The following is a 20,517-nucleotide window of genomic DNA, read 5'->3' on the forward strand; positions in this document are numbered from 1 at the left end:
CTTAAAAATAGATACATGGACTGGGTTCAATTCTCAGCACCACATATAAATAAATGAATAAAATAAAGGTCCACCAAAATCTACAAAATTTTTTTTAAAAAAAGATTTGTCAAAACTGATAAATGAACTCAATAAAGTTATACAATATGAAACTGACATACAAAAACCAGTAGCATTTTTATACACCTGCAATAAGCTTGCTGAGAAAGTAAGCTGGGAAGCAATCCCTTTCATAATAGCTACAAAAAATAGAATATCCAGGAATAAATTTAATCAAGGACATAAAAAAACACTACAACAAAAACTAAAACACTGATGAGGGACTAGGGTTGCGACTCAGTGGTGGAGCACTTGCCTAGCATTGTGTGAGGCACTGGGTTCGATCCTCAGCACCACATAAAAATAAATAAATAAAATAAAGGTATTGTATCCAACTAAAAAAAAAAAAGAAAGAAAATTTTAAAAACACTGATGAAAGAAACGGAAAATATAAAAATCTGAGATCTCCCATGTTTAAGATGGATTGGAAGAATTATTATTATTATTATTAAAATGTCCATACAGAGCTGATGATGTCGCTCAGTGGTAAACACTTGCATATATGCACAAGGCCCAAGGTTCAATCCCCAGTACTGCAAGCAAGCAAATAAAGAAAGTCCATACTGCCCAAAAGTGATTTACAGACTCAATGCACAATCTTCATCAAAACACTAACGACATCTTCACAGACCTAGAAAAAACAATCCTAAAATTCACATGAAAGTAAGACCAGAAATCACCAAAGCAAATCTTGAACAAAAATAATAAAGCTGGGAGCATCACAATATCTGATTTCAAGACATACTACAGGGTTATAGTAACCAAAACAGCATAGTAGAGGCATAAAAACAGATGTGCTGACCAAGGGAACAGTAAATTCCCAAATAAACACACACATCTACTGCTAACTAATTCTTGAAAGAGGAGCCATAACACACTCAGGAGAAAGAACAGCCTAATTCAATAAATGGTGCTAGGAAAACTAGGTGTCCATACCCAGAAGAATGAAACTTAACCCTATCTTTCATTCTATACAAAAATCAACTCCAAATGAATCCAAGAGCTAAACAGGACTTGAAAGTAATAGAAGAAAACATCAGGGAAACACCGGTATAGGCAATGGTGTTTTTGATGTGACCCCAAAGTACAGGAAACAAAAGCAAAAATAAACAAATGGGATTACATCAAACTAAAAAGCTCCTGCACAGCAAAAGAAACAAATCAACAGAGTGACAAGACAATCTACAGAATGGAAGAAATATGCCAACTAATCCAACAAAGGATTAATATCCAGAATATATAAGAAACTCAGAAAACTTAACAAAACAATAAGTAATACAATTGAAAACAGGCAAGTTATATGAAAAGACATTTTCCAAAATAAAAATGGCCAACAAATATATGAGGGGAAATAACATTCAATATTATTAGCTGGCAGGGAAATGCAAATCAAAACTTCAAAGACATTATCATCCCATCCCAGTCAGAACGTCCATTATCAAAAAAAAAAAAAAGAAAAATAACAAATGCTGGTGAGGATGTGGAGAGAAAGGAATCTTAGGTACTATACTGTCAGGAATATAAGTTAATAGAGCCCTTATGGAAAACAGTATAGAGTTTACTCAAAAAACTAAAACTATATCTACCATATGATCCAGCTCTATATACTTCTATATACCCAGAAGTGGGTATATGATATATATACCCACTTCTGGGTATATATATGTCCAAATGCAATGAAATCAACACTATACAGACACCTGCACTACCATGTTTATTGTGGCACTCTTCACAATAGCTAACATACAGAATCACACTATTCAAAATAACTAAGATATGGAATCAACCCAGTTGCCCAGCAAGCAAAGAATGGATTTTAAAATGTGGTAAGTATACATCATAGAATATTATTCATCCAAAAGAAGAATGAAATCTTACCATTTGTAGCAAAATGGATGAAACTGGAGGACATTATATTAAATGAAATAAGCCAGACACATAAAATAAATACTGTAAGTTCTCTCTCATTTGTGGAAACTAAATCAACCTGAATATAGAATAGTAATTACTGGAGATTGGCAAGAGGGTTGGGGGAGAATAAAGAAAGGTTAGACAACAGGCATCAAAATACAGTTAAGATAAAAGAAGTAAAATCTGGTGTTCTGCAGCACAGAGGAATGACTGTAATTCAGAGTAACCTGTTACATATTTCATGAAGATCTAGAAGAAAGGAGCTTAAGGCCTGTAAACACAAATGATAAGGAGAGGAAAATGCGAATTACCTTAATTTAATCAGTGTATGCTGGGTTGCAATACCACACTGAACCCCATTAATATGTACAGTTAATGTGTCAATCAAAATAGGATTAAAAATAATAATTATAGACAAAAAACATAAGAAATATAGCTCTAGAACTTCTAGGGAACAGGACATTTTTAAGATCTTGAGATAGGCAAAGATTTCTTAACAGTCCCCAAAAAGTACAAGCTGTGAGAGAAAAAAAAAATTATATGAAAATCAAGAAAACTACATGTTGATAAAATGGGCAAACTATGTAAACACATAATTACCAAAAGAAGGTATACAAAAGGCCGGTAGCTCATGAAAGATGCATACGAAATGCAAATAAAAGCAAAATGAGAAAATAATACACTTTAAAACAGCTTACATTAAAAAGAGTGACAATATCAACTGCCAGTGAAGATACAGAACATTTAGAAATCTCATTCACTGCTGGTTGGAATATAAAATGGTACAAACCCTTAGGAAACAATTTGGCAGTTAAACCTTCCATTGCAAGCTTACTCAGAATTATCAAAGCCTAGGGTACATATATCAAGAGAAATGAAATACTATGTCTACACGATGCCAAATAATGCTCACAGTACTTTATTCATAATAACCAAAAGCTGGAAACAACCCAAATATCTATCAACTGATAAATGAAAAAATATAAGTCTGCCTATCCATTCTTTGAAATACTAGTTAACAATTAAAAGAAACACAATATTGATACACCAGCAACATAGATGAATTTCCAAATCAGCATGCCAAATGAAAGGTATCAACAACAACAGAATACATGCTGTTTAAATCAGTTGCATGACATTCTAAAAAAGGTAAACTTAAAGGGTGAGAAAGCAGATAAGTGGGTTCCCTGGGACCAGGAAACAAAAGTGAGAACCACTAGCACAGGGACAGAAGGAATCACTTTTTGAATCATGGAAATATTCCTAATTATAATAATGGCCAAAACAACTATACAAATTGTTGAAAATCGGCAAACTATAAGTTTAAAATAATGTAAATTATCCCTCAAAAAAGGTGGAGAAAAGAATCCATCAGACATCTTTGTGGAGATAGACAAGTTAGTAAAAAAAGTTTACTTGGAAAAACATGCAACCCAGGATGGTCAGAAAAACCCTAAAAATGAGAACAATGGGGGAATCCTCTTTAAGTAAAATAATGTGGTATTAGCTCATGAATAGATAAGACTAATGAAACAATAGAAAACCCACAAACAGACAAAACTGCATATGAATGTATTTGTTACCTTAAAAATACACAATTAAGGTAACAAATCAGTGGAGGAAAAGATGAATTTTTAAAATATATATATGTTAAGGGCTGGGGCTGGAGATACAGCTCAGTTGATAATGTGCCTGCCTAGCATGTACAAGGCTTAGTGGGTTCAGTCCCCAGCACCACAAAAAAAAAAAAAAAAAAAAAAAACATATATATTACGCTGAGATAATTAGCCATGAGGAAAAATATAACTTAGATGTTTTCTTCATACTATCAAACTATCAAACAAGGATAAACTCCAAATGAATAAGAAATGTAAATGTAACAAAACATCAAACTAAAACTAAATTCAGGAACTAAAAAAATATGGAGGAAACAAAGAAAGAAAATGGGGGTGAAATTCTCCCCAAGACCTAGAAATGAGGACAAACCTGTCCTCTAATTAAAAATGTAGGTGTAGGATAGAAGACTTCTACATGGGCAAAACCACACACCTAAAAATAAAGCAAAACAACAAATCACTAACTAGATAATAGTACCTGCAAAACTTATATCACAGATGAAGAATAAATACCTACGTAATACATAAATATGGCTACATAAAATCAAGAAAGAAAATAATGGCCCAGTAGAAAACTGGGCAAGAGACATGAACATGTATTTCAAAGAAGATGTTAACAAACTTTAAACTTTAAAACATACCCAACTTTACTAACAATTAAAATGCTAAATAAAATTGCACTAAGACACCATTTCTCACCTATAAGATTGGCAAAAACTCTGCTGACATAAACTTTCTTGGTTAAGACCAAGAAAAACAAACGCTTACATACATTTACTAAAAGGAATGCAAAATGGTTCAGTTCCCAGAAAGCAAATACCCTCAGACTCAACAATCCCACATTTAAAGCAATCTATAAAGAATCATTTACAAAAATATGGAAAGATACTGTTATAACACTACTTATTACAACAGTCTCTCTGCAAAAGCAGAACACTGAAACAAAAAACTAAACAACCATGGAATAAATCTTAGTGATTCTGAATTAGATTTGCCTAATTCAACACCAAAAGTGCAAGCAAAGAATGATAAGTTGAATTTCATCAAAATTAAAAACTTTTGTACTTCAAAACATACTAATCTATTTCCTCACAAGAAATGAAGATAAGCCACACACTTTACAAAAAAATTGCAAATTATATATCTAAAAAATGGATTATATCCAGAACATATAAAGAAGTCATAACTCAAAAAAAATTAAAGTCCAGTTTAAAAAATGTGCAAAGGATTTGAATGGACATTTTGTCAAAGGTGACCTATAAATAGCTAATATGTTCAAGAAAACATGACGACCAACATCATTAGTCAGTAGAAAAATGCAAATAAAATCGTAAGATACTACAAGTGTTGAACAAGATATGAAAAAAGGGCTGGGGATGTGGCTCAAGTGGTAGCGTGCTCGCCTGGCATGCGTGAGGCACTGGGTTCGATCCTCAACACCACATAAAAATAAAATAAACATATTGTGTCCACCTAAAACTAACTAAATAAATAAAATATTTAAAAAAAAAAAAAAAAAAAAAGATATGAAAAAAGAGGAACCCTCATATGTTGCTGCCAGGGATAGAAAATTGTTCAGTCACACTGGGAAAAGTTCTGGCAGTTTCTCAAAATGTTAAACATAGATTTACCCAACAACCCAATAATTCTACTCCTATCTATCCAAGAGAACTAAAAACATTATTTCTATTCAAAAACTTGTACACAAATGTTCACAGCAGCATTATTCACAATAATCAAAATGTAAAAATCAGCCCAAACCAAGTGGCTCAGAAGGCTGAGGCAGGAGGATCACAAGTTCAAAGCGAGCCTCGGCAACTTAATGAGGCCCTAAGCAACTCAGTGAGACCCTGCTCTAAATAAAAAAAAATTTAAAAGGCTGGGGATGTGGCTCAGTGGTAAAGTGGCTCTGGGTTCGATCCTGATAACTATAACCAAACAAACAAACAAACAAAAAACATCCAAATACCCATTAACTAATAAAATGGATAGATAAAATATGGTATACCCATAAAATGGAATATTAGTAAAAATAAGAAAGAATAAAATATTCATGCTATAACATTGATGAAAAAAAAAAAAAACCATGTGCTAAGGAAAGGAGCCAGTAACAAAAGACCACATGTTATATTAATATTCCATTTACATGAAATGTCCAGGAAAGACAAATATCAAAAGATGGAAAACAGAAAACAGATGAGTGGTTGTCAGGGGTTAAGGGTGGGCATGAGGTTTCATTCTGGAGAGATGAACATGTAAAATAAGATTATGGTGATGTCTGTATAACTCTGAGGATTTGCTAATCCCAGCAACTCAGGAGGCTGAGGCAAGAGGATCACAAGTTCAAAGCCAGCCTCAGCAAAAGCAAGGTACAAAGCAACTCAGTGAGACTCTGACTCTAAATAAAATACAAAATAGGGCTGGGAATGTGGCTCAGTGATAGAGCACCCCTGAATTCAATCCCTGGCTACCCCCCAAAAAAGAATTACTGACTTACATAGTTGCATTTTATAGTATGTAAATTACAACTCATAAAGCTTTAAAAAAAAAAAAGATAATCCCTAGCACCAACAAAAAAGAGAGAGAGAAAGACAGACAGAGACACACAAGCCACAGACTACAGAAGATTATTTTCAATATAGTTTAAAAAAATTTACTATGGACACAGCTCCATAGTAAAGAGCTTGCATAACATGTGTGAGGTCCTAGGTTCGATCCCCAGCACCATACATGAACACACACGAAAAAATGACCGAATATATTTCTAGAACTTCTATACAGACTCTCTGAACAAAATGATTACTGAAGGACTTTCCCAGACAAAGCCAGTCTTGTCTAGAATAAGTACCTATATCTAAAACTTAAACAAATCAAAAAGTTTAAAAACTACACAATAGAAAAATAAAATCCATTAAAAAACCAAAATGTAAATTCAGATAAAAAACCCTACTGATTAATAAGCTTATATTTAATAGTAAACATGAAAGATTATTTAAACTAAGATATGAAAGTGAATGATTCATTCATTATTCAGTTTTTCATTTGGGTATATCTTTTAAAATAGATTCTGCCCTCCTCAGAGCTCCAAATATAGACAGACTATACCAAGAAAGATTCCATAAATTTCTCATTACACCTTCCTGTTTTAGACTGATAAACCCATCTTCAACCTTTTTTACTCCTAGGTACCAATTTAAGACAAGAAAACAAAGAATCATTTTGTTACTGCTAGTTGGTTGGTTGGTTGGTTGGTTGGTTGGTTGGTTGGTTGATCATGCTTGATTCAAACTTTCTCACTTAGGCTCATCTTTGGCTAGTAAAATATGTTAGACCAAATCTAACATTTTAATAAAATACAAGGTGGTTCAAATAAGATAGGACAAACAAAATACTCATTTTTCTTTTTCCAAGCCCTTTCCTCTAGAAGTAATATTTTCATGCAATTAAAAAAAGGCAAGAGTTCAATTCATTTTTAGTATAATTGGCAATAATCTGCTAACAAAATCAACAGGCATGCAAATATGTACTAACCTTCCAGTAGTCAGATTGTAAACTGTAGTACCTCTGGTATGCAGATAATGCTGGAAAAGGGGAAATAATTGTGAGTCATGATTATGTTTCATTTCAAAATCAATAATATATGTTTTAAGAAACATTCTAAAAAGCCTCCCATCACACCCACCTCTATGCAGATAATGATATTTCAAATACCCAACAAGTGAAAAATGTGGCTCTTCCCTAGTCAGAAGTTCAAGGACATAAACCATGGTCAAATCTTAGACCTACAACGGAACATAATTTAGGTTAACCCCTTGGATCAACTTGACCTTCCTCAGGAAACAAAACTAATAGAGGATTATGATTCCCCAAGGTTATTCCAAAATGTAATAGATTATCTATTCTCACAAGGGACCCAACTGCCGAGAATGATTAGGATTAACCCCAAAAGGAATTATTTCTTTTTTGACGTTTCCTTTCATTCCATCAAAAAACCAACACCCCACTCACTGCCTTACTCCAATTCTATTTCAAAATAGGACAACCTATACCCCTAAATCTATCTCAAGGTATAAAAAGGCTCAGAAAAAAGTAGCTCCTGTCAACCTAAAAAACTTCAATAAAGTGAGGGAAAAATGAAAACTAAAAGTTACGTATGTACATATGTACATTATAATTGGTAGAAATCGGGGAGGGGGGGGTGGCGTTATCAGGGATTGAACTCAGAGGAATTCAACCACTGAGACACATCCCCAGCCCATTTGTGTAATTTATTCAGAGACAGGGTCTCACTGACTTGCTTAGCAAACTGGAGGTTGCTGAGGCTGGTTTTGGTCCTCCTGTCTCAACCTCCTTTGGGATTACAGGCATGCGCCACTGCACCTGGCCTTTGAATATACCTTTTTTTAAAAAAGAAACTGATTAGCACATCTCATCCCATTCCAAATAAGTCATTATCTATTAGAGGCTAAAAATTTATACATTTAAAAAATCCTCATTTGATCTTCCAAGTACAGCTAGTACACTAAGCAGTACTCTCAAGACCAAGGCAGTAAAAGGGCTATAGAATTAAGCCAGAAGTGGCAGCGTTCTACATACATTCTAATACACCAGAGAGTTTCACAGATGAATCAATTTATTAACTTCAGACATGCGTACAATAAAAGCAAACTGCCCTTATTACCTGAAATACTTTCATAAAATTAAATAGGGAAGGAAAGACAGTTAAGACAAACATGTTAAGTAATGAAAAGAATATGTTCCATCAGATATTGAAACTACTATAAAATAATTACAATAGGAATAGAAAATAACCGAAACCTCAAAACAAAAGCTTGGGGTATATATAAGAATTAGCAAAGAATATAGGTGGCATTTCCAATCAGTAGGGAATTAGTTCAGTAAACAACTTGTTTTAAAAAATTATTTTGAGACAGGGACTTGAGCAGACTGTCTTCAAACTTGAAATAATATTTTCTGATGATCAGCTGAGGGGATTTTTTTTTAACTTTTGGTTTAAAATTCACAGATTAAAATTGAGGAGGACTAGGGTAAAAACTGAGAAGTAGTCAGTTCCCTCAACTACCTTACTCAATCCTTGACATATTTTAGGCAATCTGACCAAAAAGATACAGATTTTCCAACAAAAATCTAGGTAGATGATATTATTTTAAAAGTCCCACCCATATGCTCCAATGTTTCCAGTTCTCAGGTTTTACAATCTTAAAATGTCAAAGACTAAGAACTGCCAGACATCTAAAGGAAGTCTCTAACCAATAAGAGACTAACATAATTAGAAAAATGTAACAAAAAGATAAACAAGAAAAAGAAAAAGACATGCAAGGAAAAATTTACTTTAAAAAACTACTAGTCTTCATCTTAGATTAGGGGAAAACATTGCCTTCAAGGAGGAGAGGAGATCAAACAGGATGCTCTAGAAAAATAAAACAGAATTCAGAGAACAAAGTATGAAAGGATAAGTGAATAACTCAATAAGCAGAAGAAAAGAGAATAAAGAAATCTCCCCCCCAAAAGTAAACAAAAAGGATAGAAACAAAAATTGGAGAAACTCTAACACTATCAATGACAGGGCTGGGGGACTGCAGTTGTGGTTCAGTGATAGAGCACATAGCATGTATGAGGCAATGGGTTCAATCCTCACCATCACATAAACACCAAAAAATAAATATTGTGTCCACATACAATTAAAAAAGACGGGCTGGGTTTTGGGATTATAGGTATGTACCACCACAACCAGCCCCCTTCTAACCTCTTCTTAACCTGAGAACTGAATATCTGGATAAGCCTGGACCAGATTTTTCTCTGGGCTTGGCTTTTCTTGACCATGTTCTGATTAAGTTCCTATTTTTTTTCCCCTCCAACAAAAATGGATGATCTGATGGCTCTCATCTTATCCCACACAAGTGTTTAGTGCTCTGCTGTGTACTGCTTCTGAATTGCTCACTTCCTCTGATCATATTCCTGACAGATTTTCTAGTATTCAGTCCCCATTAGTCTTATCAAATGTCCTAACTCTGGGTATCATCTTTGCCAGGGTCCATATATACCCTAGCCCACTGTGTTCCCCCAAAGGGGCTCTTGTAAACCGCTAAGAAAACAGAAGTCAAACTATGACACGGAACGTATTATTTATAGTTTTACTTTGCTGAGACCCTCCTCTAATTATAACAATAAAGCCCTTTCCTAATATAATTGCATTTGGGCTTGCTGCTCAGTTTTTCAAACTTAAACAGTATCTCACTGAAAGATATTACTATTGTGCCCTTTAAAAATGAAAAAAAAAATAAAGTAGGAAAGAAAAAGAAAACCAAGAGAACACGGAACAGCACAGTCAGACACGGGTTTTATGGAGGAAAGGAGGAGGATATAATTAGAGAGAACACAAGATAGGGGTACCAACTACCATTCCATTTCTTAAGTATAGCAGTTAAGTGGGTGTCAATTGTAATAGTCTTTACATGGTACATATATATTCTGAACACTCTCCTTATATATAATACATTGCTCAATTTAAAGGAAAAAAAAAAAGTATTAAGGACTGGAAACCAGTAAAGAAATTTTGCAACATGCTGCATCTTCACACTCTCTAGTGATCACATTGCTTCTTCAACAAAATGGTAAATAAAACATAATCTCCTGATTAAATATGAGACTGAACATGAACCAAAAATGGAAAATAACATTTTCTAAAACACCATAATTAATATTGCCATATGACTTATTAATAAACATATGTGAATGCCACATAAAGAACTTTCTGAATATGTTCAGAAAGAGAAGCATTGGGGCTAGGGATATAGCTCAGTGGAACAGTGTTTCCTTGCAAGTGCAAGGTCCTAGACTGGATCTCCCACCACAGCAAAACAGAGGTAGGGGAGAAAAACTATGCAAACACATAATTATATATGTGAACAAGTAACTTTTTCATTTGAATAATGTTTGCTTTTTTTCCATGAAGATGATGCCAACCAACCTACACTAGAAGGAAATGAGACTGTGAATAATTTTTTCAGTTCCCTGTTTCCTATTTCTTCATGTGAAAGTGTAGCTATCATAAAGTCATTAATTGTCTTCCTAAAGGAAAAGTAAACCAAATTATCAAAGTAGCTATAAAAGAACAGTCAGACAAGAGTTTGTGAAATGAATGGCATGAATGATATTCCAATATCCATTTTGAACCCACTTCCATCCTCCACCATTGATTGGAGAGGACAGCAGCTGCCAGCAATCCCAGTGATTGTTTTGGTCCAACACCATGCACATCAGCTCAAGTGACCCAGTCACCACTGATTTTTACAAATAAAAGTCATGTTAAATGTTCTCTCGCTAATGCTAAATGTGAACAAGGAAGCATATATCACCAACTGTCACCACAAGGGATCTAACTTTCAAGTCCAGAGAAGACCACAAATAGATGGAAAATAGCTGGATCCTTCTAGACTTGAAATTGCATCCATAGCACAACCAATCTACAAACTTCCAATTATGCACGGTAATGAATCTACTTATTGTTTAGGCTACAATGAAATCTTTGATATTTGTGTTTAAAAACATCCTAATTAATAAAAGCCCACGTCTCTTTGACAATTTTGTGGAGTCACCATACCAAACCTGGAGACTGTCCTTTTAATGATGCTATAGAATTTCAACAAATTTGGAGGGTACATTTTCAATATTCTGATTAATAATATATATTACCTGACATCATAAAGTTCCCTTTCACAATTTGGGAGCCCTTAGGGAAATAGTAAGATGCCTTCCAAAGTAACTCAAACTGAAGCACAAGAAACCCATATGATTATCAGTTGGGAGAAATAGGGCATCCATACAACAACATGGTATGCTAAGAAATAAATACAAACCCTCAAATTCAAAATCATAAAGAGCTGACACTCTAAATTACAGCAACAGATTGTAAATGAGCCATTCCACAATCATTTATCTTTCCACTCATTTACATATTTTCTCAATAATTATACTTCACCTCCATTTGGACTGGCATTTAATTTTAAGATCCTAATATATTTTGTTTACTAATTCAAAACAATTATTAATATTAAAACTCTAAAGGCTATAGAAGTAAGCACTGCCAAAGTCTCTCTAGTAAAATCCCTTTAACCTAAAGCATAGTCCTTATTTCTAATCTTTCAGTTAACTAACTATCCATGAAAAACATTTTTAGTCTGTCATAACTAGATTTTTCTGAAGTTCTTAAAAGAAAATTAGGGAAATAATTTTAATATCCTTATAATACCTAAAACCTGTTTCAGAATGACTGCAGTAAATGGACCAAAAGCACTGATAATTTTGTAGAAACCAAACTCAACATCTATCATTAAACAGCATGCATTTTATGCTTCTATACTATAAATATCTCAGGATAGAGTACTGTTGTTTGATACAAGAAAGACCAAAAGAAAGCTCATACCAAACTCTGATTTCTCCACATTAGTAACTCCCAGCATTTATAACTGCTTAGGACCTAAATACCTAAATCCTATTTTGCCCAGAAGTGACAAATCAGCAAAGAAGAAGGGGGAAAAATTACTTGAAAGGAGGAAAAAAGTGAGAAAAACCTATTCACTGACCAGAATTTCCAAGATTTATAATTGGGGAACATCCAGCTTAACATGAAATAAAAAAATTATTCATTATTTTGGAGTTACTTACTACTTCTCATGTAACAATGACATCATTGTTTTTATTTTCATAATATTTTCTGTGTTCTTAACTACTTGATTTTCTAAGCAACTAATATAACTCAGTGGCTTTTTGCTCCTATAATTTATTACACATATTTTCTAAAGATCTGAATATATATCCTTGTCCTTCAACCTGGAGTTCTGTCTCTCAGGTTGTCTTCCAACCTGGAGAAATTACTGTACTGTCTCCGTTGCTTAAGGCAGTCTGACAGCCACATTAGTTGTTTGGTTCAACAGAGGTTAATGGGTTTTGCTGTGTAGTTCAAAGTAGAAAGGAGGTATGATAGACACTCCAAAGAACCATTCAAATCCATTTTCAAGGAAGAATTGTTGGGAGTTATGCCCACCTGACACCTTCTAGCTATGAGTTCCTACAAGATGTGCCTCAGCTACAGACAGCTGTCTTATCCAAGTTCAAACTCCTTCCCAGGCTGGCTCACATTCATTATCAAATCAGTGCAGAATATGAGTCTGGCCATCTTGGCCCAACTTGGGACAGCTCTGAAAGGCTCCAAAGTTCCCCATGGAGTTGGCCAAGTCTGTCACAGCTTAATTTCTCCCTCTGCCAATCCTGGTTCTATTCTCCACCTTCCATGGGTGTTAATCCTAAAGGTAATTTCCTACTAAAATATTCCTTACAGGATACGCTCCTTCTCAGAGAATCCAACCTACAGCATTAGACCTAGTGCACTGAGCCCCATTTTCCCAGAATCTCCTATCCAATTGCTTTTAAGAATAAATTCCTAGAAGCAAAATCAAGTGACAGAAATGGTTTTAAACTCCCTGTGCCTATTATCAGACAGAAAGGTTAGGAAAATATTTTAGAAAGTCTTTTTCCCTTCTGCTTCAAATTCATCTGAAATGACAGGGGGGAAAAATGAATGAATAAATTCATAATAGTAATGATAACCAAAGTATACCATTTGTAGACCAAAAATTTTTAGGTTATTCCTATAAGACAGGAAGCAGACAAGATCAAAGTAAATAAACATAGAAAAACCGCAGTCCAAAACGTGCACAAACAGGTTCTACCATTTAGTATTGCAGAAGCAGCTTTTGACAAGGAACTCAACTCAGACAAACACTGGGCTTTTATACAAAGGAAACAACAACAAATCAGAACACATATTGAAGAACTGTCTTCAGAATAACAAGGTCATAAGTCCCCTACATAAGAATACCTAAAGAGTTTGTTCATAGAATTATATGTTCATTGTATGGTTCATGTTTACTTTCAAAAAGTTATGGTTTATAATGTGTTATCTAAAAATAAACATTTATTTGCCTAGGTTTGGTGGTTCTCTTATCTTATACAGGTCCCAAAGAAAGAAGGAAAAAGCAGCCTGAGGCAACTAATGTGGTGGTGGTGGTGGTGGCGGCGGTGGTGGTGGTGGTGGTGGTGGCGGCGGTGGTGGTGGTGGTGGTGGTGGTGGTGGTGGTGGTGGTGGCGGCGGCGGCGGCAGCGGCTTGAATGTGGGTGAGTACATGGGTGAGGGGAGTGTGCTATTAGAAACTGGTTCTAGTTTCAGATTTTTAGAAAGATGAAGGGAATTCACAGAAAGAATTCACTAGTTCACATTTTAATAGGATTTCTTTTTTTTTAAAGAGGGAAGGAATGTAGCCCAAAAAGTCTCAGGGAAAATTCAAAACACTAAATAGAAACTCACATCTTAGTAAACAGAAGCCACCAGCTTGAAATATTAAAATATACTGAAATACCTTTGTATACCTCTATATCCACTCTCTCCTTCCTCTTCCTACTATTACAAACTAATCAAGCTACTTCCTACCTATCAATGGCCAGTTCATCTATATAATAGTAAATGGGTCTAGGGAGCACATCTTTTCAAGTACTTAGATCCTTAGGCTATCCTCCTCCTTCTCCCACTTTACTAGATCAATCCCATCAGCTAGTTTGCCAACATAGCCTAACTGCCACATACCCAACACTCTACTTATCCCCCCCCCAAAAAAAAACCTCCAAATATCCGTGAATTCTTCATTATCTTCATAGCCAAACTTTTACATTGGAAAATATATCTAAATCCATTAAAAAAATAATGGTTTAAAAGCTAAAAGATATATCCCTAAATAACCACTAAGGACATATAGCCCCGAATGTACACCCAATTTTCAAGTCTTAGACTCTGTTTACCTGCTGTCAAATTAGTATATGCTCTCCAAATACATAAAGGTGCAGCACTAAAAAATTAGATTGCATAGCATTCTATATATTTGTGGTATAATAGCTCCTTTTAATTTAACAGTTTTAACTGGAGTGTTAAGTAATTATTAATACCTATTATCCTGTTGAACCGAAGCCATTTTCTTAAGTACTAACTAGTATCACATAATAATCACAAGCCCCTGAGCTATTATCTACCCTCCCCTGCCTTTATAGATTAGAACACAGAAACTCAAAGATATTTATATAATCTAAAGCTATCAATAGTAGAGCTAAACTGGGAAATAAGTCTAACTTCAAATATCATAGAGTATGCATCTTTCATACTAAAATCACATTTTCAAGTGGTATAATAAAACATCAACATGAAATACCAACAATCCTTCACTCTAGCCCTGAAACTATCATGTGTTCTGCCTACTAAAGGCACTCGCTGATAGCCTGAATTACACATCTACTGCACATCAAGATGTTTACTATTATCAAAAGTTTAAGATGTTCCTGTGCTTGTAAGTTAAGTTTTCCTTTGCTGTGGATTCTTCCATTGGTATGGAGGTAGGGGTTATCTGAAGGTGCTATTAATTTCCTAAGTGGGTAACTTATGAGTTGGCAACTTGATACCATGAAAAAGGCATGTCTTTAAGACCAATTATTTTCAGTCATTTAACTCATTTCTTAAAGAAAAAAATTTCAAATGAATAAAAGTCTGGTTTTATTCAAGGTTCCAGCTCATATCTAACCAATATCTCTGTTTTATCTACCTTACAACATGACTACATATCAGATCTTCATTCAAATATTTTCAAGCTAATGTGGACAGGCTTTAAAGCCAAGATAAAGAAGGCTGAGTCTGTGTAACCTTGCCAAAGTATCCACCAATGTACAAATACCTATATCAAACTGAGATAAGAATTTGGGGATACAAAAAAAGGAAGGGACACGGAGTCTCAAAAGAAAGTGCCCTTAAGTCACCGGAATGCAAGAAAATGCCTTGAACCCTAAAATGCATAACCAACAACTCATCAGCAACCCAGTCTGTGCATCTGATATGCTTCCACGTCTGCAAAAAGTAACATAATAGGAGCTGACAACGGGCAAGCAAGCATTAGAAAAATAAGCACAAAAATCACCTAACTTGGCCCAGCTCCACCTCTATTCCAGTCCCTAGCTACCTTCCCTCTGTAAAAATTAATGGCCCAGGCCAAAGGGTTTCTACCTCTTGCTTTTGAGATGGCCACATGCTTCCTTAAATGTGTATTCCTTGCTTTATCCCAGAAGCGTTTGTCATTCGCGATACTCCACATTCTCCTAGAGTATGTCTCTGCTTTCCTAAGTAAATCTCCTGATTGACACATCCTTGAATTCATTTTTGCAAAGTTTGTTAAGAACCCCACTTTCCCTGAGTTGAGGTCCCCCTCTCCAGGAACTTCTCAGACCACCTCCAATGAGAAAAATGGCTCACTTTCTACTATGGCAGAACCTTTAAAGGGAAGGATTTTTAACAAGACAGACCGAAATGACATTGCATGTGTAGGAGGTTGTAAATTTTACTGAATGGACAACTTATTGATGATTTACACAGAATTACACAACATTTCTCCATCTATCCAGTTTTCTTTCTGTTTACAATGTTCATGAGCTTACACTTAGAAGTAAAAATGGTAGTACCCTTCAATAGGGTATAATTACAGTTACTTTAAACATATATATTAATCAAATAGAAATTAACAAGGGAAAAAAATTACCTTTTGGATAATCTTCCAATAAGAGGTTGAAGTGACCTAATTGACAAAAGAAATCAGACTCCACTTTTCCTTCAGCTTTTAAGATTAGAGATTCGTAGCAGCGAACAGCCTAGAAATAAAAAATACAAACATTTAAGACAAAGATAAAATCCCAACATGTATATCCTTCTTGAGATAATGCATATATCCTCCATTCAATCACCTAAAAAGTCTATATCTATATGTTTCACTTTTATTTCAGACATATTCATTGTAGTGTTCTTCAGAAGGAATAGCTTCCTTAACTAAGTATTTATTAAAAGACCCACTAGTTATGTATGGTCTAAGTGATTTTTCCATCTATAAAATGCAAACAATACTGGCCAAATCAAATACTGTAGGAACACTTGATAACTTTATTCTTAAATTGAAAATCTAAATTATTATTGTGGTCCCTGTTGACATAAACAAACCTACCCTCAAATACAAACATCATCCATCTTTCCCACAGGCAGGAAGAAACATATTGAATTATGTGAGAATTTGTAAAATCTCTAGAGTAATAAAAATAGCATTTATACCGAACTAGCTTTTTGCCAGAACCTACCAGATTTAAGTTACCATAGACAACCTTTTGTTTATCTTCTCCTTGTGATATACTTCAAACATACCACCTCTAACTCCATTCCTAATCTTACCCAGACTCCAATACAAACTTATATACTCACTCTGGCTTTTACTCCTCCAAAGGAAAAAACAACAATACCATAAAGGTATCAATTCTCTCCCCACCCCCTTTTTTAAAAAGCACAATTCAGGAGACTGCAAGGAGAAAAATGAATGACACAGAACAGAGTTCTATAGCCTAACTATATAAATTCCAATTGCCATATGCTGCAGAACTGAGGAGTGTATCCTCTCTCAGTTCTGGCTTTTTGTTTTTATTATGTGCTAGGATTGAACCTGGGAGCACTCTACTACTGAGCCAACTCTTTCAAGCTGCCCAATAATGTTGTCCAAATTTCCCTGCTAACAACTAAATACTCCACACCACTGTTGCTCTGTTATATATGTCCTGGCATCATTAAAGTAAGAAATGTGTGTGATTTTCCAAATCTCTATAGATACACTCCTAAGTTTGGTTCACATAAAGAAAGGAACTCATAGCTTCCATAATAATAAAAAAAATTGCTTTACCACCATTTTCAAAGTTTTCTTGAGATGAGTACCTACTTAGAAGGCCTTCGTTTTTCCTCACCTATGAAATATGGACCATTTTATGGACAGTTTCAAAATTTACCCAAGCAAGTTTGGAGAACCCATACTACACAAGGCAAATTTGGGCTGATCCTCTCATGCTTAAAGCCTAAAATTTCTAAAAGATCTGTCTTCAGTTCCCCACCCTTAGCTATCTCAATGTACATACATACCAAATCACAATCACTGAAAACTAATCACTCTCCTTCTCTATAATTAAAAGAGTCTGAGTGCTACACTGAAGTCTCAGAAATTACTATAATTTGGAAGCATGAAATTACAAGATCTTCTTTATTTAAGGCATATAATTCTTATCTGGCAGATGGTTAGAGTACAAAATACAGTTTACTACAGAGCTTTATAATGAGAGAAATTCATAAAATTAGGCCACAGAATGACAATTCCTAATTTTACATTAAATGACTTTCTAAAGCTAATAATGATATTATAAATAAAAGATTCCTTAAAATAGTTGTCTGTTTTAACTCATTAAAATATTTAGAAACTTAGTTATTCCTGACAACTTCTTAGAGCTGATTAATATTAAATTTATAAGCAAATGATGGTGAAAGTATTCAAGATAAAATCATGAGAGTCACAGCCCCTAGTCCCCTGTGTTTCTCCTTTGCTAGCAAAGCAAGAAAGCTTCTGTTTCCATAAAATCAAAGAAATTTTCTTTAATGATTTAAGCAAAAAAAGATGCCAACATCCTATACTTCTTCCTACCACCCTTGATGCCATACCACTACCATGGTTACCTGTTGCTTATATTCCCTTTCTCAAAAAATAAAGGAACATGCTTGAAATTATTAATATTATACATATCTCTAATCATTATAAAACATAACATCAGCTAAAAATGAGAAAGGGTGGATTTAAATTCACCTACCCTACACTTCTGGTTGGATTAACAGATTCTTAACAATTTCCCCACAAAGTCACTATGTACCTACTAAATAGACATCAATGTTGAAAGACGATGCTGACAAAGCCAAATATCAAACAAGATCAAAATGAGTAAAAAGGCAGAATAAAATTTCTAAGCATATTATGTTAAAATTTAAGTAAAATTTCATGAATATATTTGGCATGTTTAAGGTAATTTTGATATCAGATCAAATCCTAACATAATTTTTAATGCGCAAAGGAAAATAAATAACAAGATAGTTTCCAATACTACTAAAAACACAGTATTTTTATAATTTTTTTATTCAAAGGGCTAATGGTAAACATATAAGATACAGGATTAGACTTAGAACAAAGATCTGGTAAACACCTATTATAAAAGGGGTCCATTTCGTGGTTTGAATATAACCAATGCTGCTCTGCCTCTACAGCTTACTTTAAAACTGACTTGTTCTTTTCCTTCTTTTCCCTCTCCCCTTCCCTAACCATGAAGGAAGCAAGTAACCTTCTCCTGTCTGAGGCCAATATCTGTCCTTGGGCTCATGGACCATAGGAATGAAGGAATCCAGACTTTGGGCACCTGAAGTTCTTTTTTCTTAAAAAAAAACAGCTCTCTTTCAAGGCTATAAATGACAAGGCACAGCTGTAGTGCAGCCTTTGTATCTCACTCTTTGAGTGTGATTCTAACTGGCAGTTAGAATCACAGCATCTGGGACAGGAGTTCTACTGTGTTTCTCCTCTACTAGCAAAGCACTAAAACTTCTTTTTCCTTTTTCTCAAAACCTTTTCCTTATTACTGGATTGGCACTGGTCACCAGACCAAGCTTTTGGAATCACTATAAACCAAAAATATTTCCTATTAAAAGGGTTACTTTTAAGCAAGATGTGGTGGCACACTCTTGTAGCCCCAGCTTTTGGGGGAAGGGGAGGGCTTGAGTCTTGGAGTTTGAGACTAGCCTAGGCAGCACAGTGAAACCTCCTTCTTGCTTGTATTTTTTAATTTGGCATATGCACAAATAAAATCATCCCCATATAGAGTGTGTGCTTGTACATAACTGGAGATAAAAATGACTAAACTATAAAATAAGTCTTAAAAATAGAAACTCTACAGTAGGCACATATAAAAACTTTATTTTGTTAATCGCTTTCCTAGATTTTTTATTACTAACCTATATCATTTCTCTTTATGTAACAATCATTAAAGAATTATTATGCTTTCCCCTAGAATCCATCCTATACCTTCAGTGTAAGGATAGTAAGATGAAAATAACCTGTAACTAGATCAACGATCATTCTACAAAGAACTTTCTGCAATGCCTATAATCTGTGATGTCCATTGTGATAGCCAGTAGAAATGGGTGGCTCTTAAGCAGGTTAAACATGGGTAATGCAATAAACAACTGAATTTTTTTAAATGTTCCACTGAACACTTATTTACATGCAAATAAACATATTGCTAATAGTTACCATTTTGGACAGTGCAAATATAGATATTTTTAAGGATTAAAACAACTGAATATTCAATCCATTTATTAAGTATTAGGAAAATAAATTTCTTAAGTTTATAAATGAAATGCCCACAAAATTAATAATATCTTGTAATGGGAACAAGCAATACCCACCACTCCAAAATCATTGTTATATCCTGTAACTGTTTATAGCTGGTGCGCCACACATCTGTAATCTTCACTATCTACTACAAAAACACTTTTAGAAGGAAAGTTTATCATTAAGTACTAAAAGCACAGGAGAGTAACCAAAGATCCTCCCAGTCAGGTATTCCTCCCATCTTAGCGCCATTTTCTATAACATTCACTGTAATTTGTGTTTGGCATCTCCTTTGCTCCCCTCTCAATCGCTCCCCCTCCCCCAGTACTGGAGACAGAATCCAGGGATGCTTTACCATTGAGCTACATTCCTAGCTTTTTTTTTATTTTTTATTTTTTATTTTGAGAAAGCCTTGCAATCCTCCTGCCTTAGCCTCTGGAGCAGCTTGGACTATAGGCATGCATCTACATGCCTGGTTCTGCTTTATTTTTATTACTTGAAAAATCAGTTATCCCAGAACAATAACTGTTTATAGCTATTGGTAATAACAT

At 34.5% G+C, this 20,517-nt stretch overlaps 1 protein-coding gene across 4 annotated transcripts in view; it reads right to left on the reverse strand.

Annotated features, from left to right (window-relative positions):
* The window catches only part of Kdm6a (lysine demethylase 6A), a 213,420-nt gene that overhangs the window by 111,521 nt on the left and 81,382 nt on the right, over window positions 1–20,517 (reverse strand). For all 4 annotated transcript variants that reach the window (XM_026379706.2, XM_026379707.2, XM_026379704.2 and 1 more), the window contains exons 3-4: window positions 16,277–16,385; window positions 7,158–7,207 (exon numbers count right to left, since the gene is read on the reverse strand). In XM_026379706.2, the coding sequence (XP_026235491.1) occupies window positions 7,158–7,207; window positions 16,277–16,385 (159 nt within the window). The remainder of the gene's footprint in view (window positions 1–7,157; window positions 7,208–16,276; window positions 16,386–20,517) is intronic.

This window comes from Urocitellus parryii, chromosome X (genome assembly GCF_045843805.1).
Source record: "Urocitellus parryii isolate mUroPar1 chromosome X, mUroPar1.hap1, whole genome shotgun sequence".
NCBI lineage: Eukaryota > Metazoa > Chordata > Mammalia > Rodentia > Sciuridae > Urocitellus > Urocitellus parryii.